Source organism: Fusarium flagelliforme, assembly GCF_020744385.1.
Source record: "Fusarium flagelliforme strain FIESC 12 MPI-CAGE-AA-0113 chromosome Unknown B0J16scaffold_5, whole genome shotgun sequence".
NCBI lineage: Eukaryota > Fungi > Ascomycota > Sordariomycetes > Hypocreales > Nectriaceae > Fusarium > Fusarium flagelliforme.
In genome coordinates, this window is record NW_025763507.1 from 1,820,960 (window position 1) to 1,843,388 (window position 22,429).

A 22,429-nucleotide genomic window follows, 5' to 3' on the forward strand; every position below is an offset into this window, starting at 1 on the left:
AACCAGGTAATCGGAGACGCAAGATGTTCAGATCGATGAGTACAAGGCATGTTGCTAAGTTTGCCAATACTCGCTGTGCGTGGCGGCCAAACTTAGTCAACTCTTGTCTTGTCAAAAGCTTCTCATCTGACATTCGCCGACATCAGAAAGAGACTGATGTCGATGGGGACTTAGAGAATGGGAGAAAGTGGTCGACCCCGTTGGCCAAACAGCTCTTTGCTGCTATCTCAGTGAGTGAGCGAGCCCCTGGAGCATTAAGATACCATGTATGTTAACATTTGTCAGACAACTGGACCTGTTCCATTAGCGAGCTACATGCGCATGTGCTTGACTGGTGATATCGGCGGTTACTATACTGGAGCCATTGGCGAAGGCCGAGATCAGTTCGGAACAAAGGGGGACTTTGTTACTTCACCTGAGATCTCACAGATCTTTGGTGAACTCGTTGGTATATGGTTCATTGCTGAGTGGATCAGTCAGGGTCGACCAAAACAGGGAGTTCAGATCATCGAGGTTGGGCCTGGTCGTGGTACTCTCATGGATGATATGCTTCGAGTATGCAACAGCTCTCAATCTGTCAATCACTCTCACTAACTCGCTCGCAGACGATTCAACGTTTTCCTGCTATGGCTAACAGCATTGACGCTGTCTACATGGTAGAAGCCAGTCGTGAGCTCCGAACTGCTCAGAAAGAACTCCTTTGCGGGCCTGATGCCTTGTCATCAGAATCAAAGTCTGGCCTTCACAGTCCCAACAAGTACAATGGCAAGCAAATCGTCTGGACCGATACTATCAAGTCAATCCCTTATGGTAAGCAATAGCACCTCATGATTCTGCAGTAGTCAAGCTAACATCATTATGGAATCTGACAAGATGCCTTTTATAATCGCCCATGAGTTCTTCGATGCTCTCCCCATCCACAGTTTCCAGTCCGCTCCTGCTCCTCCCCCTCTACCAAAACCTTCTTCACCTACTTCAGCTCCCCAGCCACAATCTGAAAACACCAAGCCCACTATGGAATGGCGAGAGATGATGGTGTCGCCGACGCCGCCAGGCGTCACTCATGCCCAGCTCGGGACACCAAAGTCAGCGCAATATGAGCCTCCCCCAGAGTTCCAGCTCACTCTTTCTTCTACCACTACCCGCCACTCTCGCTTCCTCCCTGAGACTTCCACTCGGTACCGCAAGCTCAAGAACATACCCAACTCGAACATTGAAATTTGTCCCGATGCTTCCATCTTCGCTACAGACTTTGCAACTCGCATTGGAGGCTCAGATCAACACCCCAAGCCTAGGCCTAGTGGTGCCGCTCTCATCCTCGATTACGGAACCTCGGACACCGTCCCCATCAACTCCCTCCGAGGCATCCGTCACCACAGGCGCGTGAACCCCTTCACCGCCCCTGGCCTGGTTGATCTGAGCGCTGACGTTGATTTCACTGCCATTGCCGAGGTGGCTATGTCAGCGAGTGAGGGCGTTGAGGTTCACGGTCCTGTCAACCAAGGCGACTTCCTCGAGGTGATGGGTATTCGTGAACGCGCTGAACAGCTGACCAGGGCTCTTGGTGTGGAAAAGGATACCGTCGACAAGATCGATGGGGCCTGGAAACGTCTTGTTGATAAAGGTCCAGATGGCATGGGGAAGTTGTACAAGGCGTTGGCCATATTGCCTGAAAATGATGGTCGAAGACGACCAGTTGGATTTGGAGGCGATGTTTTGGGTTAGGCATCCTATATCATGATGGCTGGTCCTCAGTCTTTACCCTACAGGAATTCAAAAGAATTGCCTTTAAAAACCATGCATATGCAAACCACTGTATTTGCTTTTATCTATTGATGTTGTACTACTACATATTACGAGCTCCATAAAAGGGGAAAGGTTCTACACGATTGGGAACTCGCTTCCTTCATCAATGGTACTTGATCTTTCTGGCTGATTTATAAATACACAAAAACAATGCGCCAAAAGGTGGCCCCTCGAATATTCAGCCCAAGTAGATATCTTGATCCTCTTACTTCGATTTTACCAGTTTCGCATCTTCTTCCTCACTGTCATCATCATCTGAGAATTTGTCTCCATCCTCCCCAACGGCGAAAATGGTCTCGTTTTCTAGGGATTCGCGAGGCGCAGTGCGAGTGTTCCTTGACTGCTGAGGGGCGCTCTGAGATGCGCTCGGAAAAGACAGACCGTTGGCGTTGTGTGAGTTGTTCTGAGGCTTGGCGATCTCGGCCTCTTCATCATCTGAATCTTCGCCCGGGACACCAATATCGCCAAGGTCAAAGTTGCCATCGTCATCCTGGGCGATCTCGTCACTCATGGCGAAGCGGCGGTTGTTGGAGGTAGGGCGCCAAAGATACGCGATCCATGCTACGTCAGCAAAATATACAACGTTCAGCCAGCCATCAAGAATGAACCATCGTGTCTTCCAATGAAATGGAACGAAATCGGGGTCGCTGGCAGAGGCAAATGTGAAACTGTTGAAGAAGAAAAAGCCGAAAATAACCATGACACTGATAAGAATAGCCCACCAAAGCTTTCGGTACATAGCTTCCTTGGCATGCTGCTTCCGCTCCCGGAGATCCTTGAGGGTCCAATTGAGGGAGTTGAGGGTCCAGACATAGAATGCAGTCAAAGTACCTGCCAGAGGAAGAACAATTAACAGCACAAATGGACCTGCTTCGAGTCAGTGGATATTGCGTGAAGGAATGACGAATTTCCTTACCAGCTGTCTCGGGGGTAATGGACAGGAAAGTGAGCGAGTAGACGAGGCCAAATAGGAAGTGGGCTGCTGCAAGCCATCGCACTCTGATCATGGTCTTACCCAGGGTGTGCTTGACCACACCATAACCCATACAGACGATAAGCAGCAGAAAGAACGAGAACGAGTTTCGGCCAGCGTTGAGGATTCCTACAATGGTGAGAAAAACCTTGGAGCCGATATTGGAGCCGTGGCGATTTTGATATTCTGCTCTTGAGTCAGATAGAGTAAACCAACAAAAATGTAGAACAGACCATAAAAGCCCCAAGTAATGAGCATTTCAACTACCAAGAAGATCAGGATTGCTGTAATGTAGTTCTGCACGGCCACTGAATATAGTCAGTATAAACTTCATCAAGTTTCATATGTCGAGGGTACTCACAGATATCGTGTCTGTGCTGGTAGTACAGAAACCCCCAATACGCAGCAAGGAGCGCATACAAGATACTCATGCCGCCGTAGAATGGCAATTTGGGTATCTGGGTAGCCTCGAGTTCGCCATAAGCATTGCGGTATTCGACCACAAGCTCGTAGTTCTTGGTATTGACAACGTCCGTCAGAACACAATAATAGCCAGTTTTCTTAATGGAGTAGTTGATGGGGGCAGCTTTGTTGAGATGGACCGCCTTGGTGAGGACGACGCTGGTAGATTTCTTGTCGACATCTGGGTGCAATATGAACTTTCCAATGTCGGTTTTGTTGCAGTAACCTTGCTTAACGAAATCGTCTCCGCAGACGCCGAGTCGCTGTATGAACCATGTTAACATGCGCCAATTGGGACGCCTCGGGATGCCACTCACGTTACCGGGAACCTCGGGGTCCGGAATGCCTACGAGGTTTCTGTCCTTCCACTCGAATATCACAAGACTGGCAGTCGGGTCTTTAACGCCCGAATCGCTGCTGTTGAGGAACTTGACGAGAATGAATGGGTCAACGGGTCCGCCCCATGAAGACTTGCTGTACATGCCTAGAGCCTGTTAGGTCCAAGAGTGAAATCGCACATGCTATGATCATCGCCTACCAGTACAGTATTCTTGGTAGCCCTCTTTGTTGCTCTAAGCGAAAGAAAGGTCAGCAAAATTGTGATGCAGGCGCTTTCCGTAACTCGTGAGGCCCTCCCATACCAGTCCGATCTCATAAGCCTGGGCTGTCCAGAGGGACATACCCAGCACAAACAGTCCCGTAAGGAACTTCATGATGGCCGTATCGTAATTACTGCGGTGGAAGCTCCAGGGTGTTGAGAATAGATCAGGAATAACGATGCTAGAATAGGAAAATGTCCAAGTTGGAGGCAGAAAGGAGCTTGGAGACGTTAAGAGGCGGCGCTGTAGCTTGTTAATATATGGGGCATGTCGAGCTGGAACCTCTCGAATGTCCTGTTTGCGCGTCGCAGTGCAGAAGAGAAGCCTTGATATTATCGATGGGATGGGTGGTCAAGCTGTGGAGGAGGATGAATTGATGTACAGTAGGTAGTTGAAGGCAGTCGGTTCGTTAATGCAAGAGGGTGTCTCGAGTTGGAGATTCAAGGGAGCAAAAACGTGTATACGTAATTGGTCGCCCATGATGCCAGGTCAGCACCGGGCAGCACCCTCATTGGACAGATACCTAACGATAAGCCCCAGCTGGAGGTCGTCTCAGGCACCATGCTACCTAGGTAGTGTCTGAAGTCAGTACATTAATTAGCGTGGCGCATCATAGCCTGTACCTTAGTAGGTACCTACCTGGGTACCTCTAGGTACTAGGTTAGTAGGTATTGTGGATGGAACATACATGTCATAACTTGAATCTTTTTCAATCCTACCTACTTACCTAGCGAATTTACCTATTTTTGTTTGACCAGCGTAACAATGGGCAAAGGCACGGACAAGCTCTATGTAAGTCAACGCCCTCGATTGAGACCATTGTTTCTTCTAACGTTACGTGCTGCGTCTTAGATCACGCACTCGGAGTGGTCTTCGGCCGATGCTTTCTCCCCCAGTGTCGGTGCAGGCGCGTCTCGCAATCAACAAGCCAGCGCTTCCTTTCGTCGACTTCCCTTCAACTTTTGTGCCGCGAGCCTCCAACCTTTCAAGAACCCAGTTTGTACACCGGATGGGACGATTTTTGATGTAGAAGTCATTGGCGCATGGCTCGAGAAGCATCCCAATCAGAACCCCGTCACCGGCGAGCCTCTGCAGAAAAAGGATTTGATCCGCCTGAACTTCGCCCGAAATTCAGAGTCAGACTCACTTGGTGCCGGGCTGAGTGACGGGAAAGGTGATTTGATCGACCCAGTTACGTACAAGGTGTTCACTGACAACACACACATCGTTGCTATTCGCCATGGCCCCTATGCCAACGTATTTGCTTGGGATACGGTCGATCGCATGAACATCAAGGCCAAATCGTGGCGCGACTTGGTTGACGACGAAGAGTTCACTCGCGCCGATATCATCACTCTCCAAGACCCCCAGAATGCGGCGAGCCGCAACTTGGACCAGTTCAAGTTTCTGAAAGAAGGACACGAGGCGCAATTAACAAGGGAGCAGGAAGAAGAGCGGAACGCTGGCAGCATCAACTCTAGTGCTCTGGGAAGCATGGGCGATAAAGTTTCACGCGCCAAAGCGGCAGTGGAGAAGGCGCGCAAAGCTCGCGAGCAGGGCGGCGATGTTAACCGCAGCTTGGTCACTTCAACAAAACCCATGGCTGCTGGCAGCGTTGTCCGTCAGTCCATGATCAAGGACAAGAAATTGGCTGCCAACTCTGCTGTATACACAACCGGCAAAGCCGCAGCTAGTTTTACTAGCACAAGCTTAACACCCGAGACGAGTGGCGAGAGAGCCCTGCTTTCGGATGAGGAGTATATGTTGAAACCCAAGCGCGTCAAGACTACTGGCTTTGCTAGGATTGAAACCAATTTAGGTGACCTGACAATTGAGTTATATCCAGAGTTTGCTCCAAAGGCTGTCTGGAATTTTATCAGATTATCCCAAACAGGCTACTACAGGGGTGTGGCCTTTCACCGAAATATTCCCAACTTCATGATTCAAGGGGGTGATCCTTCGGGAAGTGGTCGAGGCGGGCAGAGCATTTGGGGCAAGTATTTTGATGATGAATTCGATGGTCCCATGTCGCACAATGGCCGCGGAACCAGTAAGTGACCCTCCCCGGTGTGTTTCAATCATTACTAACCTCACACTCCCAGTCTCCATGGCCAACAAGGGCAAAAACACGAACTCAAGCCAGTTCTTCATTGCCTACAAACCAACACCTCACCTTGATCATAAACATACAGTATTTGGAAAGGTCGTCGAAAACCTGAACGTACTATCAAAAATGGAAAATGTCCCTACCGATGGTTCTAACCGTCCCCTCAACAAGATAATTATGAAGGATATTGTGATCCTCCTTGATCCATTCGCCCAATTCCAAAAGCAGAAACAGGAAAACGAGCTCCAAGCAAAGGAGCAGGAAAAGATCCGGCTGCAAGGTGGCACAGACGATGACAAGACGACATGGACCGGCAAACGCATACGAAACGATGGCAGCATCGAAAGCACAGGCTCTGGGGGAAGTGTTGGCAAGTACTTGAAGGCTGCCAGTCAACAGGGCGTAACAACAGACACAGAAGCAGACTTGAGGGATGTTGACACATGGGAGGAGCCAGCACGCAAAAAGATGAAGGGGGGCGGCTTTGGCAATTTCGATAATTGGTAAATTGAACGGATACCCACTGTTCACGCAGAACAAATTCGTTAATAGCTCGAGGGTGCTGGGTACGTGCACTTCTAAATCTCATTCCTTCTATCAGAGAATCATGCTAAGAAATGGCAAAGCCCGTCCGACAATACTTCAACCATCAAGTACGATGCATTCGTCATGGTGCCCAACTGAACACCGAATGATTTAGTAAAAAGTGCCAAACCCCATCGTACCGACCAGATGCATCAAGCATAGCCTAATATATCAAACTATCGAAGGCAGGGCGCTCGAGTCTATTGGTGGAAGTTCGTTGAGGAGCGACGAACTGCGGATGGAAGGGCTAATCTTCTGCTCTTGTAACAATCCTGCAACCACACGCGCTTGTTCCAGGCCAGCTTCTCTATGTATGGCATAGAGGCCCTCTACGGCGTACTGTTTAGTCTCTGGAGCGCAGGCTGATGACATGCCAAGCATGTACAATGGCCAAATAATGGTATTGTTGGTTGAAGCAAGGCTCATGAAACGGGTGGCATCGTCAGCTGTAGCTGTTGATTGTGTCGGGTCAAACATTATGGGACTGCCACCGCTACTCGAAACATCGTCACCGGTACCGAGTCGTATATCTTGAACAAGAGATGTCGATAGTACCCGAGAAGCTTGCTTCTTAGCAGCAATCGATACCGTATGCGCTGGGTCCTTTTGGCTGTTGATATCCCGGATACTAACGACCCCAAGGTGCTGAGGGATGCTCGCAGCGATTGATTGTCCGAGCATTTTCAGGAGTCTGACAGACCTGGCAAGAATCTGAAGATGAGTCTCCGATTTTGCGGAGCCGCCGGATGACTCAAACACTGCACATAACTTCTCGACAAAGGTTTCCAACAGTAGCATGCGGATACCACGCACCATATTCCAAGTGGTGGACTGAAGAAGACCTGTGTAGACATGACAAATTTGTCCTAGAACTCGCGGATCCGGTTGTGTCAGCTGTACACGATGATATCTCCAACCCTCTGGCAGCCCAGTGAGAACTGAAGAAATTTCCTCCTGAACATTAGATGTGGCAATGATCATATCATCGAGATCAGCAAGTGTGCCTGATCTGATGTCGTGCCGAACCTGCAGTGCTTTGTAGATTGGATATGCTACGCAAAAGTCAGGCCCCATAAGTTCTTCAGAGGGAGGGATTTGGCGGCGAAGATCTATTAGTGTCTCTGGCATGGGAAGCCCGCTTTGAATGCAGCTGATTAAGACCGTCTGGCAAAGCATAAGGAACATGCGGGCGCCAGCTTTGCTCCGAAATTGGGTAGCGCCCCTGATGCTCGCAAGGGCAGCAGCTCCGTTAACATGGTCCTGCCAAGCACGCATGGTGTGAGCACTGTAGCCCGAAACAAATTCATATGTGCCAAGAATTAAAACGGCCAGCATAGTTGTGTCCTTCACTACTTCTATCGGGTCACGTAGGGCACGCTGCGTTAATCCGAGCGCGATAGCGTAGCTCTCTTGGGCGCGAATCATAAGTTCAGATGATCGGAGACTTTGAGAGCATTCTGCAAGTCCAACAGCCGTCATACTGACAGAAACTGGGCAAAGCTGAGACTGAGCTGAGTCTGGAGGTTTCCATACATCGTATATGAAAGCATAATTCTGAGGCGAGCCACTGTTTGCCGCAACGTAACGAGAAAAGAAGAACGAGATGCCTCGGTCCTGAAGCTCAGGAGATAGAGCCCCTTCTAGGGGAGCGTCGAGTTTGGATGATCCACCACTATCGATGATATCAAATGCGCTTTCAGAGGTCTCTGAGGGGGATCGGCTCCAGTCGTTGTTTAAAGCTGAGAGTACGGGCCGGCGACAACGAGCAGCGTGATTTCGAGCACGCCTATCATTCGCTTTGCCGGGGCTCTCTACCTTGAGGACAGAAGACAAGACTCCGCCAGGTATCGAATCAGTAGCGAGAATCGGTGATGAGTATATCGGTTCAGCAGGTATCAAGGGAGATGGAGATGGAGTGGGCAGTCCCTGACCGGCAGGGTTACTTCGAGACGGAACGCGAGGTTGGGTCCGTTTGCTTTTTACTTTCTTGATGACATGAGAACTCTCATCTCGAAACATTAAATCAACGAGGTTTCGATAACCGGGACAGGCTATCCCCTTCTTCAAACATTGTGTGCAGGCCGGCTCCTTTTGGTCGCACTTGAGATATGGAATATAGGTCAGTAAGAGGGCTAGACAGCAGGTTGTAATTGTCACGGCGTTAATGACTGTTGTACCATTGTAGGCGTCGTTGGGGAATAGTCTCAGTCAGTCATAACGGGCAAACTCACACGAATCTTCCGACCACGGCAGGCGGAGCAACCGCCGGAAGGCTTCCCACAATAAACCATAACAACTTGAACAAAGGAGTGGCACGGCCTAGTAATTGATCGTCCGAGCTAATCAAGTTGGAATCGGGAGAGAAGCGGATGAATAGATCTGCTGGCGCTTTTGCAGGGCATGGCCAAAGTCAGGATTCGTGTCGCCTCGCAGTCGCAAACTCTTGGCTAGAGAAACAGACCCTGCTGAGGGTAAAGAAAGAGGCGGTTATATCCCAAGCGTCAAGTCTGCGTCAAGTCTTTACTGTCGAGGGCTCGTATCATAAATCGTCAATCATCAGTCATAACCGTGTGAGTCGATGCTTGAAATAAAGGGTGAATTATATATTGCTGTACAATCGACTAAAGAGAGACGAACGCAAGGTTGGATTAAAAATAGATGTGAGAGGGAAAAGAAGAGGGATGGACGGCGCAGGAGACGAAAGAATTGGATGGGATGGGATGGGATGGGATGCAACTTGTTGCGTGCAGATTGGGTGGGCAGGCGCCGCCGGCATGGCTGTGTTTTGTGTTCCTTCGTTTTTAGGTTCCCGCCTTCCCGCCCGAGGTCCACCAGTTCGGGGGCGCGGCAGTGCATGCTGGATTGGTGGTCAGTACCTACCTCCATAGGTAGCTTCCATAGGTAGGTAGGTACCTGTGTAATTCGTAGAAAGGAAGATAAGGTAGGTACCTACGCAGCGTAGGTTAGGGTGAGTTTTAGATATGAATACCTGGAAAATAAAGTAAGGCTATTAGCTGGATGTTAAGAGTAGGTAGGTATATAGCATGTTTAGCTTTAGCTTAATACTAGGTACTTTAATATTAAGTTAACAGGCTTATTTTAATATTTAACTACATTTAAGAAAAACCCTATTATAATCACTAGCTTACATTTACTGACTTACTACTTAGTAATTAGGTATTTACTGTAACTAGCAGTTAAACTATCTATAAACCTGCTCTATAACCTAAACAGACAGGTAGTACGGAAACGTAAGGTAGGTACAGTAAGTACCTAGGTAGGTAGATCACAATAATCAGGTGTGTACTAAGATTCATATATTGGGCTACCCTACTAATCTCGCCCGCCGACATAGATGGTCAACAGCTTTGGTCTTCCGTCATTCAGAAAGCCGCTCTGGTCAACTCCTCCAGATGCCCCAACGTCGTCATACGGAAACGCATATCCCTTACCTTCAAGCGTAACCTCATGACATATTCTTGAGTAGTGATTCGTCCTACCCTGTTCCCCCCCTTTACAATAATATTGCTCTACCTTCTCGCCCTCAGGCTGTCGGCAGTTGGCCGATAGCGTGGTCCGGTTCAGCGCCGCCGCGAGCCGGGCTCCGACGTTGAGCTGCGCGGGCGTAACGTTCGGTCCTCCCGCAAACGGCCCGGAGCTACATGATACAATATCCCGGGTTGATGGCTTCTCAAAAGAAAACTTCAGCTTATCTTTGCCCACATCTTTGAAGACAAGCTTTCCGTGATGCACTCGACCCTTGACGTCGCCCCATTCAGCCTGAGTGTTGATCTCGATGTCCTCATTCTCGTACCGCTTCCATGCCGCGTCAATCTCTGGCGCGAAGTAGTCTTCCAGCAATCCTGGGTGCAGTTCTGCGGCAGCATTGATACTCAGGGCCCGTAGGTTGGAACCTGACTTGGATTTAACCACAAGCTTCTCCCATCCCGCGCCATCCTTTTCACCCTGGCGCTTCAGTCCCTCGCAGACTTGGTTCAATCCGTCCTTGGGCAGACCTGGCACATGCGTGACTTGGCCAGCTTCGTTCTCAAGTTCAAGACTAATTGGCAAGCTCACAAAGTCGACATATGAGACGTTGATGTACAACTGATCGTTGTTATAAGTAAATTCGCAGAACCCCCAGTCGGCGTCAAAGTTGGGGTCGGTCGGGTTCATGACAGATGGTTCTACCACCGCAGGCCCAGGATTGAGCAGAAATGTAAGAGGAGTTCCCTTGCAGAACCAGATCCGCCCCCCGAAGATGTGCGGTATTCGCACCGTCTTTTGAGCTCCAGGTCCGCCGACAGGTATGGCGATGTCTGCGTCCAGGGGCTGTAGGATCTCGGAAGGGGATTTGGGATGATGGACTGTCTCTCCATCTGCGAGAAGCATCACCACGCCTTGCTCATCTCTGCCTGTGACATGGGCAAAGAGCGACTTTGAGTCGGTATGATTGGTGAGCACGATGTCTAGAAAAGGTTCTGTGGGCATGGCTTTCGACTCTACCTAACGTTAATTAATGTGACGTATCGGAGTCGGTACGAGAGCCTGGGGAGCACCAAGCACTTATAAGAGTTGCTCCCAATGGTGCTTCTGCCTTGTTTTGAGCCCCGGTTTAATGGATTGGATTCTTGGCTAAACCTCAAACAAGCGACTTGACGGAGCATGATGGATATCATCATCATTCCAATCCACCAAAGTTCAATCTACATAGCTTACTAGCCATCTAGACTAGGTAGGTATTGAATTAGTCTAGATACTAATCTACATTGCCTAGTAACAGACACAGTAGCATTGAGGTAAGTGATCCTGCCAGTGGTTTTGTTTGTTGGCTCTAAGCTACCTACCTACCTAGGGAGCTACCTATACAGGTCTACTACGTCAGCGCTGAAAAGACGTGCTGACCAAGATAAACGGTATTTCTAATTTTCGTATTAACCCCAAGCTGCCGCTACATACATAGGTAGTCCTCACAAGAACAACACAGCCAAGACAACCCCTAAACCTTCCAACAAGCTGACATCTGTACCTGCCGCATCACTTTGGTCATTGTCACCCAAATACCCCTCAGAGGACGGTGTATTGGTGATATTCTGGATCGCACAAACTGACGCTTTCCTAGAAGATCTGTCGCATTGCCGCTCTAAATATGACTGCCGCCCGTGATCTGATGAGTTGAAGTAGGCATTGACATAGCTGACGGTAACTGTCGCTTCTTTTGTCGGCGGACCACCAGACCATAACGGATTGCCGTTGCTCCAATGCTGGAGGATTAGGTGCCCTCCAGCAGAAGGCATATCACTACCTTCCATTTGGGCGAGTAGTTTGCCATCGGCATAGAATAGGACATGACCAGGAATATAGTCAAATCGATATTCATGGAAGGTATCTGTCGGGTCAAATTCCAAATTCACCCTTTTGAAGTTCCCAGTCTTGCTGGCATCATAACCGGCCTCCAAAGATGCCATGGACTGTACAACGAGGTTGATGGGGTAGACGCCACCACCGTGATCGAATTCTTGTGATAGAAACTCGACGTCGATCTCTTGGGTATCGTTGAAATACTGTCATCCTGTTAAATCTCCTCGGTTCGAGAGCCAGTGCAATTCACTTACCCAGAAGAATGCTGCACACGTGCCCCCCGTGTCTGTCACCTTCATTCCAGCTCGGAATGATCCCCAGTGAAGGTCGAGTCTTGTTGTGTCTATTTCGCTGGCTGGAATTGCATTGTCTTTGCTGATGACACTGCTTACATGCAACTCAACGCCGGGATCCTGACCTGGCTCGCCTTGAGGCTGCGTTGCTTGAATGACAACGTTTGAGGGTTCAAAGGCCTTGCTGTAGTTCCCTCGGCCATCCTCTGCTGATACTGTAAATTCCTGAGCGACCCAATCATGGCTCTGGGCGATGCTTTGGAGTTGGCTGAAGTTTGTCTTTAGTCGATCCATAAACACCACTAACCCTTCACCCTCGAATCCTTGGAGTGAATAACCACAGTCACAGGCGCTGGACGCTAGACGCACCACCGTAATAAGGACACCGAGCGATACAATCATGGTAAGAGAGGAAAGTGTCATGCGATCAAGCTTCGTGAAGGAATGACAGTGTCTCATATCACTTTGCAAATTTGGATGTGAGATGCCGACGTAAAGCAAGACAGCCAGGACAAGCAAGGCATGTGTGTACGATACCTGCCTAGGTACCTAGGTAGGTAGCTACCTCCACGGCTATAAGGAAGTTGGTTGTTAAATGAGGTAGGAATTCCCTTAAGACTTCCACTTCTTGCTAGTTGGCTGGCCTTTACAGGAAACGCTTATTCCAGATCCGAAGTAAGGTACGAAGCACCGTAGTATAGTAGGTTAGTACTTACCTGCCGTAGTACTTAGGTACCTAGGTAGTAGGTACCCAATTTAAGGAGGTATGAGCTGGCAAAAAACAACATGGTAGCTCAAGCACACACCAAACTGAAGGAAGCATCTCAGCTATTCCAAGTGTAAGTCTGCGAGGTTCCATATCAAAATACCAACAGGACGCGGGAAGTATTGGGGTTGCCCCTGTTCAAGTTCTCATTCATCCTAAAAGGCCATACTGTTAAGTCACTGACTTGGAAAAGTGGCTAGAACTTTTGCTGCAGAACTGTAGGTAATCATGTTATATGTAGCATCGCAGACTAGCCCTCCAAGGTGTGATAATGGCATTCGACAGGTGCTGATTATTCAAGCAAACACTATTCATCTATACACGAGTATGGGCCAGCCTCCTCTCGACGGCATGCTGTGGCACTGAGCCCAAAGGGCATCCAAGTCATGCCCAACCATGCTATTACCGTCCCATGGCCGCGAAACAAACAATCTGTATATCGAACAAGGTATCTGGAAGCCAAATCGAACAGGCAGAACGAAATAAACAATAATCAACCCAAGAACACAAAAAGAACAAGAAGAAGGTAGAGTAAGGCAGATCAAAACCGGACATTCAATTCAGGATTGCATGTCGGAAGGAGTTCCACGAAAAGATATTAGAAAGAAAGGCAAAAGAAGAAGACCGTAGAGGTGCCACAACATGAAGATGAGCAAGTGATCCGGTTCCCTCTGCTCGGGGCGTCCCAATGCGAAAACCGATTCCTGATCCCTTCCTTAACCCCTATTAATGCCATTTGACCCTTCGTAACCATGCAAAAAACGAAACGCAAAAGAGGAAATAAAATCATGTGCCCGTTAGAAACACAAAGCGCAAAACGGAAAGCGACGATCTGCAAAACTGGACATTGCGACTACCCGCCCTGTCTCGGGTATCGCCAAGGAGATAGTGAGATAAGAACCATAAGGAGATGGAAATGCAAGGAGATAGACGAGTCCAACACCGAGCCTTTCGCGCCGGGATTGACGAACTCAGAAAACAACAAATCAACCCGCGAACAAAACCAAGCTTAACATGAAAAGCCAGAAAAGGTATATGCCTAGGAGACAAGGAAAAAGCCCGAACCAGCCCAACGGCTAAAACAATAATAGGAAAAGTCATTTCAGTCATCACCAATTAATTTTAGTACACGCTATCCTCATCGGCCCCCTGCGAAATCATCGAAGGCGTGGAAACGTTAGAGGAAGCTTCAGGATCATCGACGTAGCCGACAAGAGCCTGAGAATGCAATTTGAAAGAATCGCCCATGAGTCTTGTCATGCTGTGAAATGGTTAGCTATGTCATGCTGAGATGTCTGAGCAATTAATACATACCCCCAAACAACTACTTCGTCGAGTATGGACCCCCAGAGTCTTGCAACTACTGCGCTAAGTTGAGACATGTAATTCTCGTCGATCTCCTTAACCAGCAGTTGCCGGACTTTGTTGTACATAGCCAGCTCCTCCTGGGTAGCAGGCTCTTCATCGTGTTCCAGACGATAGAGCCACAGTGATAGAATGATCATCAGGTCCATCCCACATAGCGCGTGCTCGACGCTCCAGTTGGTGGGTGATACACGAGCAATCCATCTTACTCCCTGAGAGACAACTGTTTCTAGGCAGTTGTAGCATTCATCAATAACCTTGACCATCTCACTTGAGCGCTTTACACGGTCACGAGCATGCGTCATTGCAGCTGCAACCTCATAAGGCTCGTGATAGCGCAGCGCTTCTTGTACTGCTTTGAGGTCAACCTCGAGACGTGCACGAGCGTTGCGGTACATGGCCTTGGCATTGAAGATCAAGGGATGACCCTTATGAGGGGCGCTGATGGGAACGGGAAACGCTTCGGCCTCACACATGTCGACTGATTTCTCCCATGTCTCTAGTGCCAATCGTAACTTGTACTCGGTAACCACGTCTTGCAAGGCTTCAGGGCTCCGCTTATGATACCAGACCTCGAGAAACAATGCATTGATCATAACGCGAGTACCGAATGTGCTGTATCGGAGGGTCTCGCCCTGGAAAAGATTGTCATGAGCTTCCATGAAAGTCACAGTTGTGGATGCTGCAAGGTGTTCTTGCCACATCGTCTCGTCTGCAACCTGCAAGTTCCAAAGTGTTTCGGTGGAAGGAAGTTGCAAGTCTTCGAATTCACTGAAACTGATGGCAGGAGTGTGATTGTATGTCAGAGTTAAGAGCCCAAAGAAGATGTAGACTGCATAGTAAGTACGACGACAGCCCTCATCCTCGACCCATTCAGCGCGAGTTGGTTTGGCGCCGGTACGGGCCTCCTGGCGCAGCTTGAGTTCGTACCTATTACCAGCGACCATGTTGGCGAGCAGACTCTTGATCGAGCACGTCCATTCGAGGCCCTTAGGATCACCACTCCAGCTGGCAAACACCATGTTAAGCAAGTTGCTCTGCATTGTCCACAAAGGACATTTGCGAGAGCTGAAGTTCTCCTTACTTTGAAGGAATTGGTTTACTAGGACTTTTGAGCCGATGTGAAGCATATATGCTTGTTCTTGATCAAAAGCATAGAGAGCACCGATGCTGAGAACTGCCAGTAACAACTGGGGCGAGACTTTCGTAGGATGGAACGAGGCGGGGTGTAGGAAAGGCAGATGGTGGTGAAATAGGCCGAAGTATGTTGAAAGATATCGATTCAATGAGCCCAGACCAGGCAGACGAAAGCCCTCGGGGATAGCATGTTCACTGTCCGCATTGCGAATATTGTCCAAAATAGCATTGCGCTCATCGTCGCCCAACACTTCAGGAGCCTTATAGCCAGCCTTGGAAGATTCCGAAACCCATGGAGAAGGTGGCGCGGCGGCAGAGTTTGGCAAGGAGTTGATCATTGATTGCAGAGCGGGAACTAAGCCGTTGCAGTTTTGGCCATTGATAGGGGGGAGCTGATTAGATTGAGGCTGCAGTGTGGCCCCGCTAGCGAAGGATGGCTGCGACTCGAATGAACCGGACGCGCTCGAGGTGATGGAGTGTGCCTTGGGCTCGGCGACAGACTGAGACATGAAACCGTCCCACTGGACTTGAGGTAATGCAATGGCGCCAGATGGGTATGTCACTGTAGATTCCATAGCGGAGGCGTTGTGAGGCGAGTATGTCATTGAGGGACTGTCTTCGTATGAGTGGTCTTCGCGCATTGCGGCTGTGGCCTTGTGGTGCAAGTCGGCAACAAGCATAGCGGCAGCTTCAACATCAAACATGGCATCGGTACCCGATTCCATTTGCTCCAGGGTTGAAGTATCGATAGCGATGGATGATTTTGAGGGCGCGCCGACAGCGCGGGTTTTGGGGCCAGCCCGACGTTTGCCATCGCTGTGAAGTGGGACGCCGCCATCTTTAGCGTGGACGGTACGGTCATGTCTGAGAAGAAGATCGCGACGGACGAAAGTGCTCCTACACTTCATGCACTTGAAAGGTCGCTCTTTTGTGTCTGTAAGAAGGTCAGCTTACCGATTAAGAGCGGAGGGGTCGGGATATGGTTCTTGATGGTGGAGTTGAGACGGGTGTGGTAGACGTACGTGATCGTTCATGGCGACTTCGGTGTTCGCTCCTGCTAAAAGCCCTATTGCAGAACTGGCACTTGTATTTGCGTTCGGGTGCTAATGAGGCCTTTCGCGAAGAGGCTGTCGAGGCCGCAGGAGGCGGGAGGACTGCTACGTTGGCACCGGGCATCTTGACGTAGTCGGGTCGCGTCTTCCAGGCGTGGATAGCGACAGAGGACGACGGCAATGTTGCGATCGGAAGTCGGGCAATTAGGCTGGGCCCGACAGCACGATGGTTGAATATCGTCTGGCTCGTAGAATATTGTTACTCTCGCTCTTGCTCTCGGCTGCTAGCTCTTCGCTTGAGCGCGCTCCCGTGGGGTTTAAAGGGTGAAAGTTGTGATCTTCAACGTGATGATGGTCATTGGATATGATTGATCGATGGTCATGGAGTGGCTGAGTTGCGTGTTGGATAGGGAGAAGGCTCTAGATAGCCTCTTCGAGGAGTTTGTACGGGTCGGATGATACAGGCGAAGTGGTGCGAGATGATTGTCGAAGAGAGTCGAGCTGGTGATGGAGGGGAAAGTAGGAAGAAGGGGATAAAAGCGAGGGGGGGCGTAGAATACTTAGAGGGGCGGACGGGAGAGAGGGGGGAGAAATCCGGAGGGGAGAGTGACCCGGGAGTTGGGGGGGCACCTATTTTCTGAGTGGGGAGGTAAGGAAGGAAGGAGGGGAACCATCCATAGAAAACCAAGAAGAGGGAACAGACGAGGGAGAGATGGAAGGAGCGAGGGAGGGAGGGAGAGGGGTGGCTGAGAAGTCACTGGCTGAGGCTGGGTTGTGCTGGACAGCCTGGACTGGACGGTCAGGAGTTGGGACAATCGTGTCAGCGCAGCGCGGTGCAGTAGGTACATATCACAGCATAGCATAGCACAGCACAAAAGCATGGAGCCATGGACTAGTCTACAAATACCTTGCAAGGGACAGAGAGGTCCACGAATGCATAAGGTGGCATGGACGTTGACCTTCCTTGGCGGGTAGGTATGTACCGTGTAGGCGTCCATGGTAGTGGTCGCTGGACACTTTGTCCTCAGCGGGCAGCGAACGAGTGTAGTACTATGCACCAGTGACTTTCAGTGCGTAGCCAGCAATGCTAGGCTGGTTAGCCCCCATCACACCCCTGTGAATCCAGGCCTTTGCCCTCTATGTAGGCCGTACTGACCATGCCTGGAGACCAGGTGAGCACCTACCTGGTCCACCTACCTACTGACACAACAGCGGGGCCCAATTCGGTGGAGGGGCGGCGAGGGGCACCTCAAGCCATCTATCGTGCTCCTAACTGTTTATGGACGAGTACTGGAAGAAGCAAGCACGGGCAGGCAGGTACCTACCTACTGTAGGTCAGCTTCTGAGCGAGGCGAACGAGCAGCCGAACAAGCCCGCCCAGAGTGAAAATTCTGTCAGGAGAACCTAGCAACAGCCAAACGCCATCCGTCAATTCAAAGCTGCACCGACTGAATGTTGGCTGAGACAATACACTATGCCAGAACGGAATTCAAGTACGTGCGACAGTTGGCACGAAGCAATCTTACCTACGTAGTAGGTAGCTGAGGTACGGGTCACGTACCGGACGTAAGATCGTCGATGTACACTGCCACTTGAACAGAAGCAAAAGAAGACTTGCATAAAGCATAAGCATAAACCTGTCTCTGGGTACCGTAACTAATAACTTACTATGTGTATGTACGTACATACTGTTGTTATCGTTTGCCTGGGTTCCTGCATCGACGCATGCCTTAACTTTTTACTATCAACTACGATCCATTATGTCAGTCTTGAGTGGACACCTCCACATGAACATGATAACAAACGGATGATGGGGACACCCACAACGGGGAGTACGTACTTTGCATGTCCCAACGCAGAGCGAGACACGACTCCGTCTGCGAAACCGTCGGTCAAGGGCGACATATCGTATCTTTTGACGGTTATAGAGTCGGTGACGGGCATGAAATGTCGGAGTCAATGTCGGTGTCGATAGACCATGCTCGAGGTACAGGGAATGCCTATCCACTCAGTCCGTAATAAGTCCTGTCCGCCTCGAAGACTGGCGGTCCGAGTGCAGGAACCCACTCGTACTTTATCCACAGGAACGAGCAGGAGACTTGGGGGCCTTGTCAAGACGAGCAAACAGGTTCCAGGGGACTGAGGCCGGAGAATGGAAGCCAATGGGAGCAGGGACAGCAGCACCTACCCAGACATCTAATCAAGAACGCAGCCTGGCAGCGTAATTGACCACGACAAGGAAAAAGGAAAGAGGCACGAGACACGCATCCGCCAACGAGACAGAGAGTTGGACCAGCCAGAAGATGTACAAGCAGCTTTCTCAGCCGCTGCACATCTGTCAAGCAGACCGAACCAGTTGAATCTTGGAAGCGTGATCGCGAGATCATGAAATCATCCGGGGCCAAGCTGAAGCGATTAGGCGGGGAAGTCCATTGTGCTCCTCCATCATCACCAAATCGACCAGCAGATGGCGTTCTGTCTGCTAACATGGTGAGTGTCTAGGTACCTATCTAAGCAGGCATGTTCCTAGAAGTGGAGCGGGTACTCTCACTGTCTTCTTGACTGCCACCAGCGCAGTTCAGGCGTAGCGTCATAGTACGGCGGCTGTCAAAAAGAGATCCCGTTCCCAGTGCACCGGCGCAAGGCCGTCGTCGCGGGCGCGCCTTGCATTCCGCGCCCCACTTGATGCAAGGATTCCTGGTCAAGCACGTTAAGTTCTAGTGCGAGACGGACTATTACACGGGGAAGTTGATGAGACTTCCAGGCGGTCTCGCGCCCAGAGAACCCCTGTATCAGAATAGTTGAAGGGGTCTCGAAGATATGCTGATATGCACTGTACGTATTTGCGTGAGGTCTATGCATTTGTATACAGTTCTCGAAAATATATCGACACGGCCCGTCGCTCAAGCCGCGACTCTGGAACAATCTAATCTCCCTATGATTTGGTGTTTAATTTCATGGACCTTTTTATATCATCATAGGTTTGTCATTTTCGATGAAACATTCAATGTTAATTATCATGAGATAATTGAGCTACCAGACCGCACTTATTGAATGTCAAGTGCAATCAATCAATCCATTGCTTATCATGACAGATGGAGCTTCTTTTGATTTCACCAGTATCCGTAGCATCTGGGTCACTTAGCAACAATCCATCTGTTATCGGCCATGCCGTAATGCTAGTGTTTCCACTGGTAAAGACTCATGAATTCATGCAGGTGGCATCGGTTGATCAGTTATTCATGAAGCTCCTTTATAATAAAACCACTATCACATATTGTACATGTCAGGAGAGAGGCATGAAGCGAAGGTTCCAAAGAGGAGGCAAAATTGTATGGATAACTTGCAAAAGGATGAAAATGACCGACAAGATCGACAGGAGGATGCGCGATCAACAAGAACAGGGTGGCAGGCGTCACATTTCTCACAAGCAGTCGGGATCAAACGTTCTTCGTGTCCCCTTTCAGCAGTTGGGCATCCTGGATCCACAACGCGCCAGGGGACAAGTCATAACGCAAGATGCTGTCGTCGCCAGAATGGAAATGACTGTGAGCTTCAGGGAGACGAGTCGCGAGCTAGAAGGGTTCATCTCGCTATGGAAAGAATGGAAACTCGAGATATGCGCTAATCAACCCCTTCGGGCCCTCCCCTCCCTTTCACCTCTGTACATTAGCCTCTCTCAGCTCCGGCCCCTCGGATCTGCAACCTATTTGTCGCAACGCTGTTGTACCCCGCAACGGTCGGACGGTACTGGCGTCCGGACGAAACCAGCATCAATTCAAGTGATACCAGAATACGTACGTATCCATACAGTAAGATACTGTACAGGGTGAGTTTGTTGCTCCGAGGTGAGGGGCTACCATTTGATTCAACGCGTTGTCAGCATGGGTACTGTATGTGATTGCCCGACAGGACATTATCCAGATGGAATGTTCAAATCGTAACTGTCTTGGAAATAGGGTCTGCTGCCAACGTACTGTATTGAGGTAGACAGCTCGGAGCGTAACAAGTAATCAGCGTTTTATCCTTTCTATAACAGCAGATAACTTCCTCCAAGTTGTTACACGGATGAGACTTGTGCAATACATGGAAATCTGGTTTCATGGGGAAGGGAAGGGGGAAAGAGAAAGGGAAAAGGAAGAAGAAGAAGGTGAATAGAAAGCAAGGGATGTATGAATTCTTTTCTGATCCTTGCGTTTTTTTTTCTTCTTTTTTCTTTTCTTCTTCTTTCTTTTTCTTCTTCTTTAAAAATGACAGTACTCAGGACAAATAGTATATCTGTATGTGCATTACCATACTCCGTATTACTGTAATTACCCAAAACATTCATTAGCGGGCGGGGCGGGTCCGCGGCAGTCTTCCGGAGTACTGTACATTAGAAAAGTACGAAAAGTACTAACAAAGGTAGGGACTCTATGGATTCTTTGGGTTAGGTTCCACGTGGTGTGAGAGGGACACGCCGACAGGTGGTGGAGTTGGGTGCATCAGGTTTGCTCTTTCCCGACGCAGGGTTATTGTGACTACGGATGCTGCCTTCCATTGAAATGGAATACAAACCAAGTAATAACTTGTACGTAACTGCGCCATACAAATTTTTTTTTTTTCTTCTTTCTTTTTCTTTTACGCTGTTTGATTTATTGATGCCTCCGTTAGGTCCTTATGGAGATGGTATCTAGAAAACCATGATCAATCATGACCATGCTTGTGCTCGTGCTCGTGCGCCAGTCTCGTCGTCGTGGGAAACGGGTTAGATTACTGGGAGATCAGGGCAACACTACTAACCTAGTAGGTACCTAGGTAAATTAGTAATAAGGGGTTCGCGGTACAGTGTACGTACTGTACTGTGCTTTCGTCTTATCCGAGACTTAGCAGAAGAGAGACCATCACTATTTTCTATCTAATGTTATATTATAAAGTCTTGTCGGCTCGATCTGCCTTTCTTCTGAATAAATGTCCAGTCACGCCATTGCTTGCCATTCAACTCGAGAAAAGCTTCCTTTTATTTGTGGGCATATCGCCTGCAGTGCAGCTGCGTGTCAGACGTCTATCATTGCCCGTAGCTTCATAGGTAGTCATTTCGAATCACCGGACGAGATGCAAATTCGCTGTTGACAGGGCCTATCCCACGCTCACCGTCTTGCTTGATTGCTAAATGGTACGGGATTGACTTTCGTTGCGGCTTTGCATACTTACCTACTAACCTAATCACACATCACATATGGGTGCAGGGTACCTCTTTGCCTATCCATCTGGTACATCGCATCCCAGCCCAGGGCCTGCCAAAGAACGTGCGACGTCTTGGGGATGAAGCAGGCTGCGATTCAAACCCAGGAAGTGTATCGTACCTAGTAGTTACTGAAGTAGGTACCTACCCATCCGCCTAGGTACGGATGGATGCTCTGTATATGTGTTTAAGAGTAACCGCTGGCAGTACGTGTTCCAGTAGATTGTATTGCCTCCAGAAGTCAACAACTCCTTGGTTCGTGTTACTGTACGTCTGTCAGCCCCGTTTCTCCTTTTGCATATATGTACTTAGGTAGGTAGCTACTGAAGAAGAATCAGAAACCCAGCCAGTTACCTAAAAGGGCTGGCGAATGGGACATGGACGGTTTCATTGCGACGTGACTTTTTCTCAGTGGAGAAATCCAACACCAACGGATCTAGTGTCGTGAGTATCTGTCAGGATTAAATGGATATATTAATGCTAATTTATATCAAGTCTTGTTTATCGAATGAATGGAACATTACCTACCTATCTACCTCCTGGAGTGCCAAGTCATACAGTACCTATCTAATAAGGTCACTCACTACTAACCTATGGATGGGTGGATGCCTGTTAATTAAAAGTGCGTGAGAGAAGCGCAAAAGGACCCCTCTTCAGACTCTACTTATCACTACATAGGTAGGTAGCCTGTCCAAATTG

The 22,429-nt window shown here is 49.3% G+C and overlaps 9 protein-coding genes across 9 annotated transcripts; 4 read left to right on the forward strand and 5 right to left on the reverse strand.

The window, feature by feature from the left end:
* Nucleotides 1-35: 35 nt before the first annotated feature.
* B0J16DRAFT_271441 (S-adenosyl-L-methionine-dependent methyltransferase) lies at nucleotides 36-1,725 on the forward strand (the record flags this gene model as incomplete). Its single annotated transcript, XM_046123579.1, has 4 exons — nucleotides 36-230; nucleotides 286-555; nucleotides 606-810; nucleotides 848-1,725. 4 exons carry the CDS (start codon nucleotides 36-38, stop codon nucleotides 1,723-1,725), a joined length of 1,548 nt encoding a protein of 515 aa, XP_045981303.1.
* Nucleotides 1,726-1,868: 143 nt separating this feature from the next.
* Nucleotides 1,869-4,317, reverse strand: B0J16DRAFT_155995 (lung seven transmembrane receptor-domain-containing protein). The gene is made up of 7 exons (XM_046122123.1): nucleotides 3,883-4,317; nucleotides 3,780-3,813; nucleotides 3,559-3,725; nucleotides 3,141-3,504; nucleotides 3,013-3,087; nucleotides 2,723-2,965; nucleotides 1,869-2,673 (listed from the first exon to the last, which is right to left on the reverse strand). Exons 1-7 carry the CDS (start codon nucleotides 3,952-3,954, stop codon nucleotides 2,012-2,014), a joined length of 1,617 nt encoding a protein of 538 aa, XP_045981304.1. The 5' UTR covers nucleotides 3,955-4,317; the 3' UTR covers nucleotides 1,869-2,011.
* A 195-nt stretch (nucleotides 4,318-4,512) lies between these two features.
* B0J16DRAFT_156094 (uncharacterized protein) lies at nucleotides 4,513-6,579 on the forward strand. The gene is made up of 3 exons (XM_046122126.1): nucleotides 4,513-4,632; nucleotides 4,693-5,890; nucleotides 5,943-6,579. Exons 1-3 carry the CDS (start codon nucleotides 4,606-4,608, stop codon nucleotides 6,452-6,454), a joined length of 1,737 nt encoding a protein of 578 aa, XP_045981305.1. The 5' UTR covers nucleotides 4,513-4,605; the 3' UTR covers nucleotides 6,455-6,579.
* Nucleotides 6,580-6,619: 40 nt separating this feature from the next.
* B0J16DRAFT_156103 (uncharacterized protein) lies at nucleotides 6,620-8,955 on the reverse strand. Its single transcript, XM_046122127.1, has 2 exons — nucleotides 8,764-8,955; nucleotides 6,620-8,632 (listed from the first exon to the last, which is right to left on the reverse strand). The coding sequence occupies exons 1-2, from the start codon at nucleotides 8,821-8,823 to the stop codon at nucleotides 6,704-6,706; spliced, it is 1,989 nt and encodes a 662-aa protein (XP_045981306.1). The 5' UTR covers nucleotides 8,824-8,955; the 3' UTR covers nucleotides 6,620-6,703.
* An 862-nt stretch (nucleotides 8,956-9,817) lies between these two features.
* On the reverse strand, nucleotides 9,818-11,124 carry B0J16DRAFT_344779 (uncharacterized protein). The gene has a single exon (XM_046128201.1). The coding sequence runs from the start codon at nucleotides 11,021-11,023 to the stop codon at nucleotides 9,866-9,868; it is 1,158 nt and encodes a 385-aa protein (XP_045981307.1). The 5' UTR covers nucleotides 11,024-11,124; the 3' UTR covers nucleotides 9,818-9,865.
* Nucleotides 11,125-11,502: 378 nt separating this feature from the next.
* B0J16DRAFT_270489 (concanavalin A-like lectin/glucanase domain-containing protein) lies at nucleotides 11,503-12,588 on the reverse strand (the record flags this gene model as incomplete). The annotated part of the gene is made up of 2 exons (XM_046123548.1): nucleotides 11,503-12,096; nucleotides 12,148-12,588. The coding sequence occupies 2 exons, from the start codon at nucleotides 12,586-12,588 to the stop codon at nucleotides 11,503-11,505; spliced, it is 1,035 nt and encodes a 344-aa protein (XP_045981308.1).
* A 1,320-nt stretch (nucleotides 12,589-13,908) lies between these two features.
* On the reverse strand, nucleotides 13,909-16,714 carry B0J16DRAFT_156150 (uncharacterized protein). The gene is made up of 2 exons (XM_046122128.1): nucleotides 14,267-16,714; nucleotides 13,909-14,213 (listed from the first exon to the last, which is right to left on the reverse strand). The coding sequence occupies exons 1-2, from the start codon at nucleotides 16,360-16,362 to the stop codon at nucleotides 14,075-14,077; spliced, it is 2,235 nt and encodes a 744-aa protein (XP_045981309.1). The 5' UTR covers nucleotides 16,363-16,714; the 3' UTR covers nucleotides 13,909-14,074.
* A 1,164-nt stretch (nucleotides 16,715-17,878) lies between these two features.
* On the forward strand, nucleotides 17,879-18,557 carry B0J16DRAFT_344785 (uncharacterized protein). The gene has a single exon (XM_046128202.1). It carries the CDS (start codon nucleotides 18,176-18,178, stop codon nucleotides 18,479-18,481), a length of 306 nt encoding a protein of 101 aa, XP_045981310.1. The 5' UTR covers nucleotides 17,879-18,175; the 3' UTR covers nucleotides 18,482-18,557.
* A 925-nt stretch (nucleotides 18,558-19,482) lies between these two features.
* B0J16DRAFT_344786 (uncharacterized protein) lies at nucleotides 19,483-20,711 on the forward strand. Its single transcript, XM_046128203.1, has 2 exons — nucleotides 19,483-20,362; nucleotides 20,484-20,711. Exon 1 carries the CDS (start codon nucleotides 19,602-19,604, stop codon nucleotides 20,337-20,339), a length of 738 nt encoding a protein of 245 aa, XP_045981311.1. The 5' UTR covers nucleotides 19,483-19,601; the 3' UTR covers nucleotides 20,340-20,362; nucleotides 20,484-20,711.
* Nucleotides 20,712-22,429: the final 1,718 nt, after the last annotated feature.

Coding starts and splice junctions, on each gene's coding strand:
- B0J16DRAFT_156094 (XM_046122126.1), top strand. CDS start 4,606: ATGGGCAAAGGCACGGACAAGCTCTAT. Junction 4,633..4,692: donor AAGGCACGGACAAGCTCTAT/GTAAGTCAACGC, acceptor GCTGCGTCTTAG/ATCACGCACTCGGAGTGGTC. Junction 5,891..5,942: donor GCACAATGGCCGCGGAACCA/GTAAGTGACCCT, acceptor TCACACTCCCAG/TCTCCATGGCCAACAAGGGC.
- B0J16DRAFT_156150 (XM_046122128.1), bottom strand. CDS start 16,362: ATGAAGTGTAGGAGCACTTTCGTCCGTCGCGATCTTCTTCTCAGACAT. Junction 14,214..14,266: donor GACGAAGTAGTTGTTTGGGG/GTATGTATTAAT, acceptor ACCATTTCACAG/CATGACAAGACTCATGGGCG.
- B0J16DRAFT_344785 (XM_046128202.1), top strand. CDS start 18,176: ATGTGTATGTACGTACATACTGTTGTTATCGTTTGCCTGGGTTCCTGC.
- B0J16DRAFT_155995 (XM_046122123.1), bottom strand. CDS start 3,954: ATGAAGTTCCTTACGGGACTGTTTGTGCTGGGTATGTCCCTCTGGACA. Junction 3,505..3,558: donor ACCCCGAGGTTCCCGGTAAC/GTGAGTGGCATC, acceptor TGGTTCATACAG/CGACTCGGCGTCTGCGGAGA. Junction 2,674..2,722: donor CATTACCCCCGAGACAGCTG/GTAAGGAAATTC, acceptor GACTCGAAGCAG/GTCCATTTGTGCTGTTAATT.
- B0J16DRAFT_344786 (XM_046128203.1), top strand. CDS start 19,602: ATGGAGCTTCTTTTGATTTCACCAGTATCCGTAGCATCTGGGTCACTT.
- B0J16DRAFT_156103 (XM_046122127.1), bottom strand. CDS start 8,823: ATGGTTTATTGTGGGAAGCCTTCCGGCGGTTGCTCCGCCTGCCGTGGT. Junction 8,633..8,763: donor GCCGTGGTCGGAAGATTCGT/GTGAGTTTGCCC, acceptor CCATATCTCAAG/TGCGACCAAAAGGAGCCGGC.
- B0J16DRAFT_344779 (XM_046128201.1), bottom strand. CDS start 11,023: ATGCCCACAGAACCTTTTCTAGACATCGTGCTCACCAATCATACCGAC.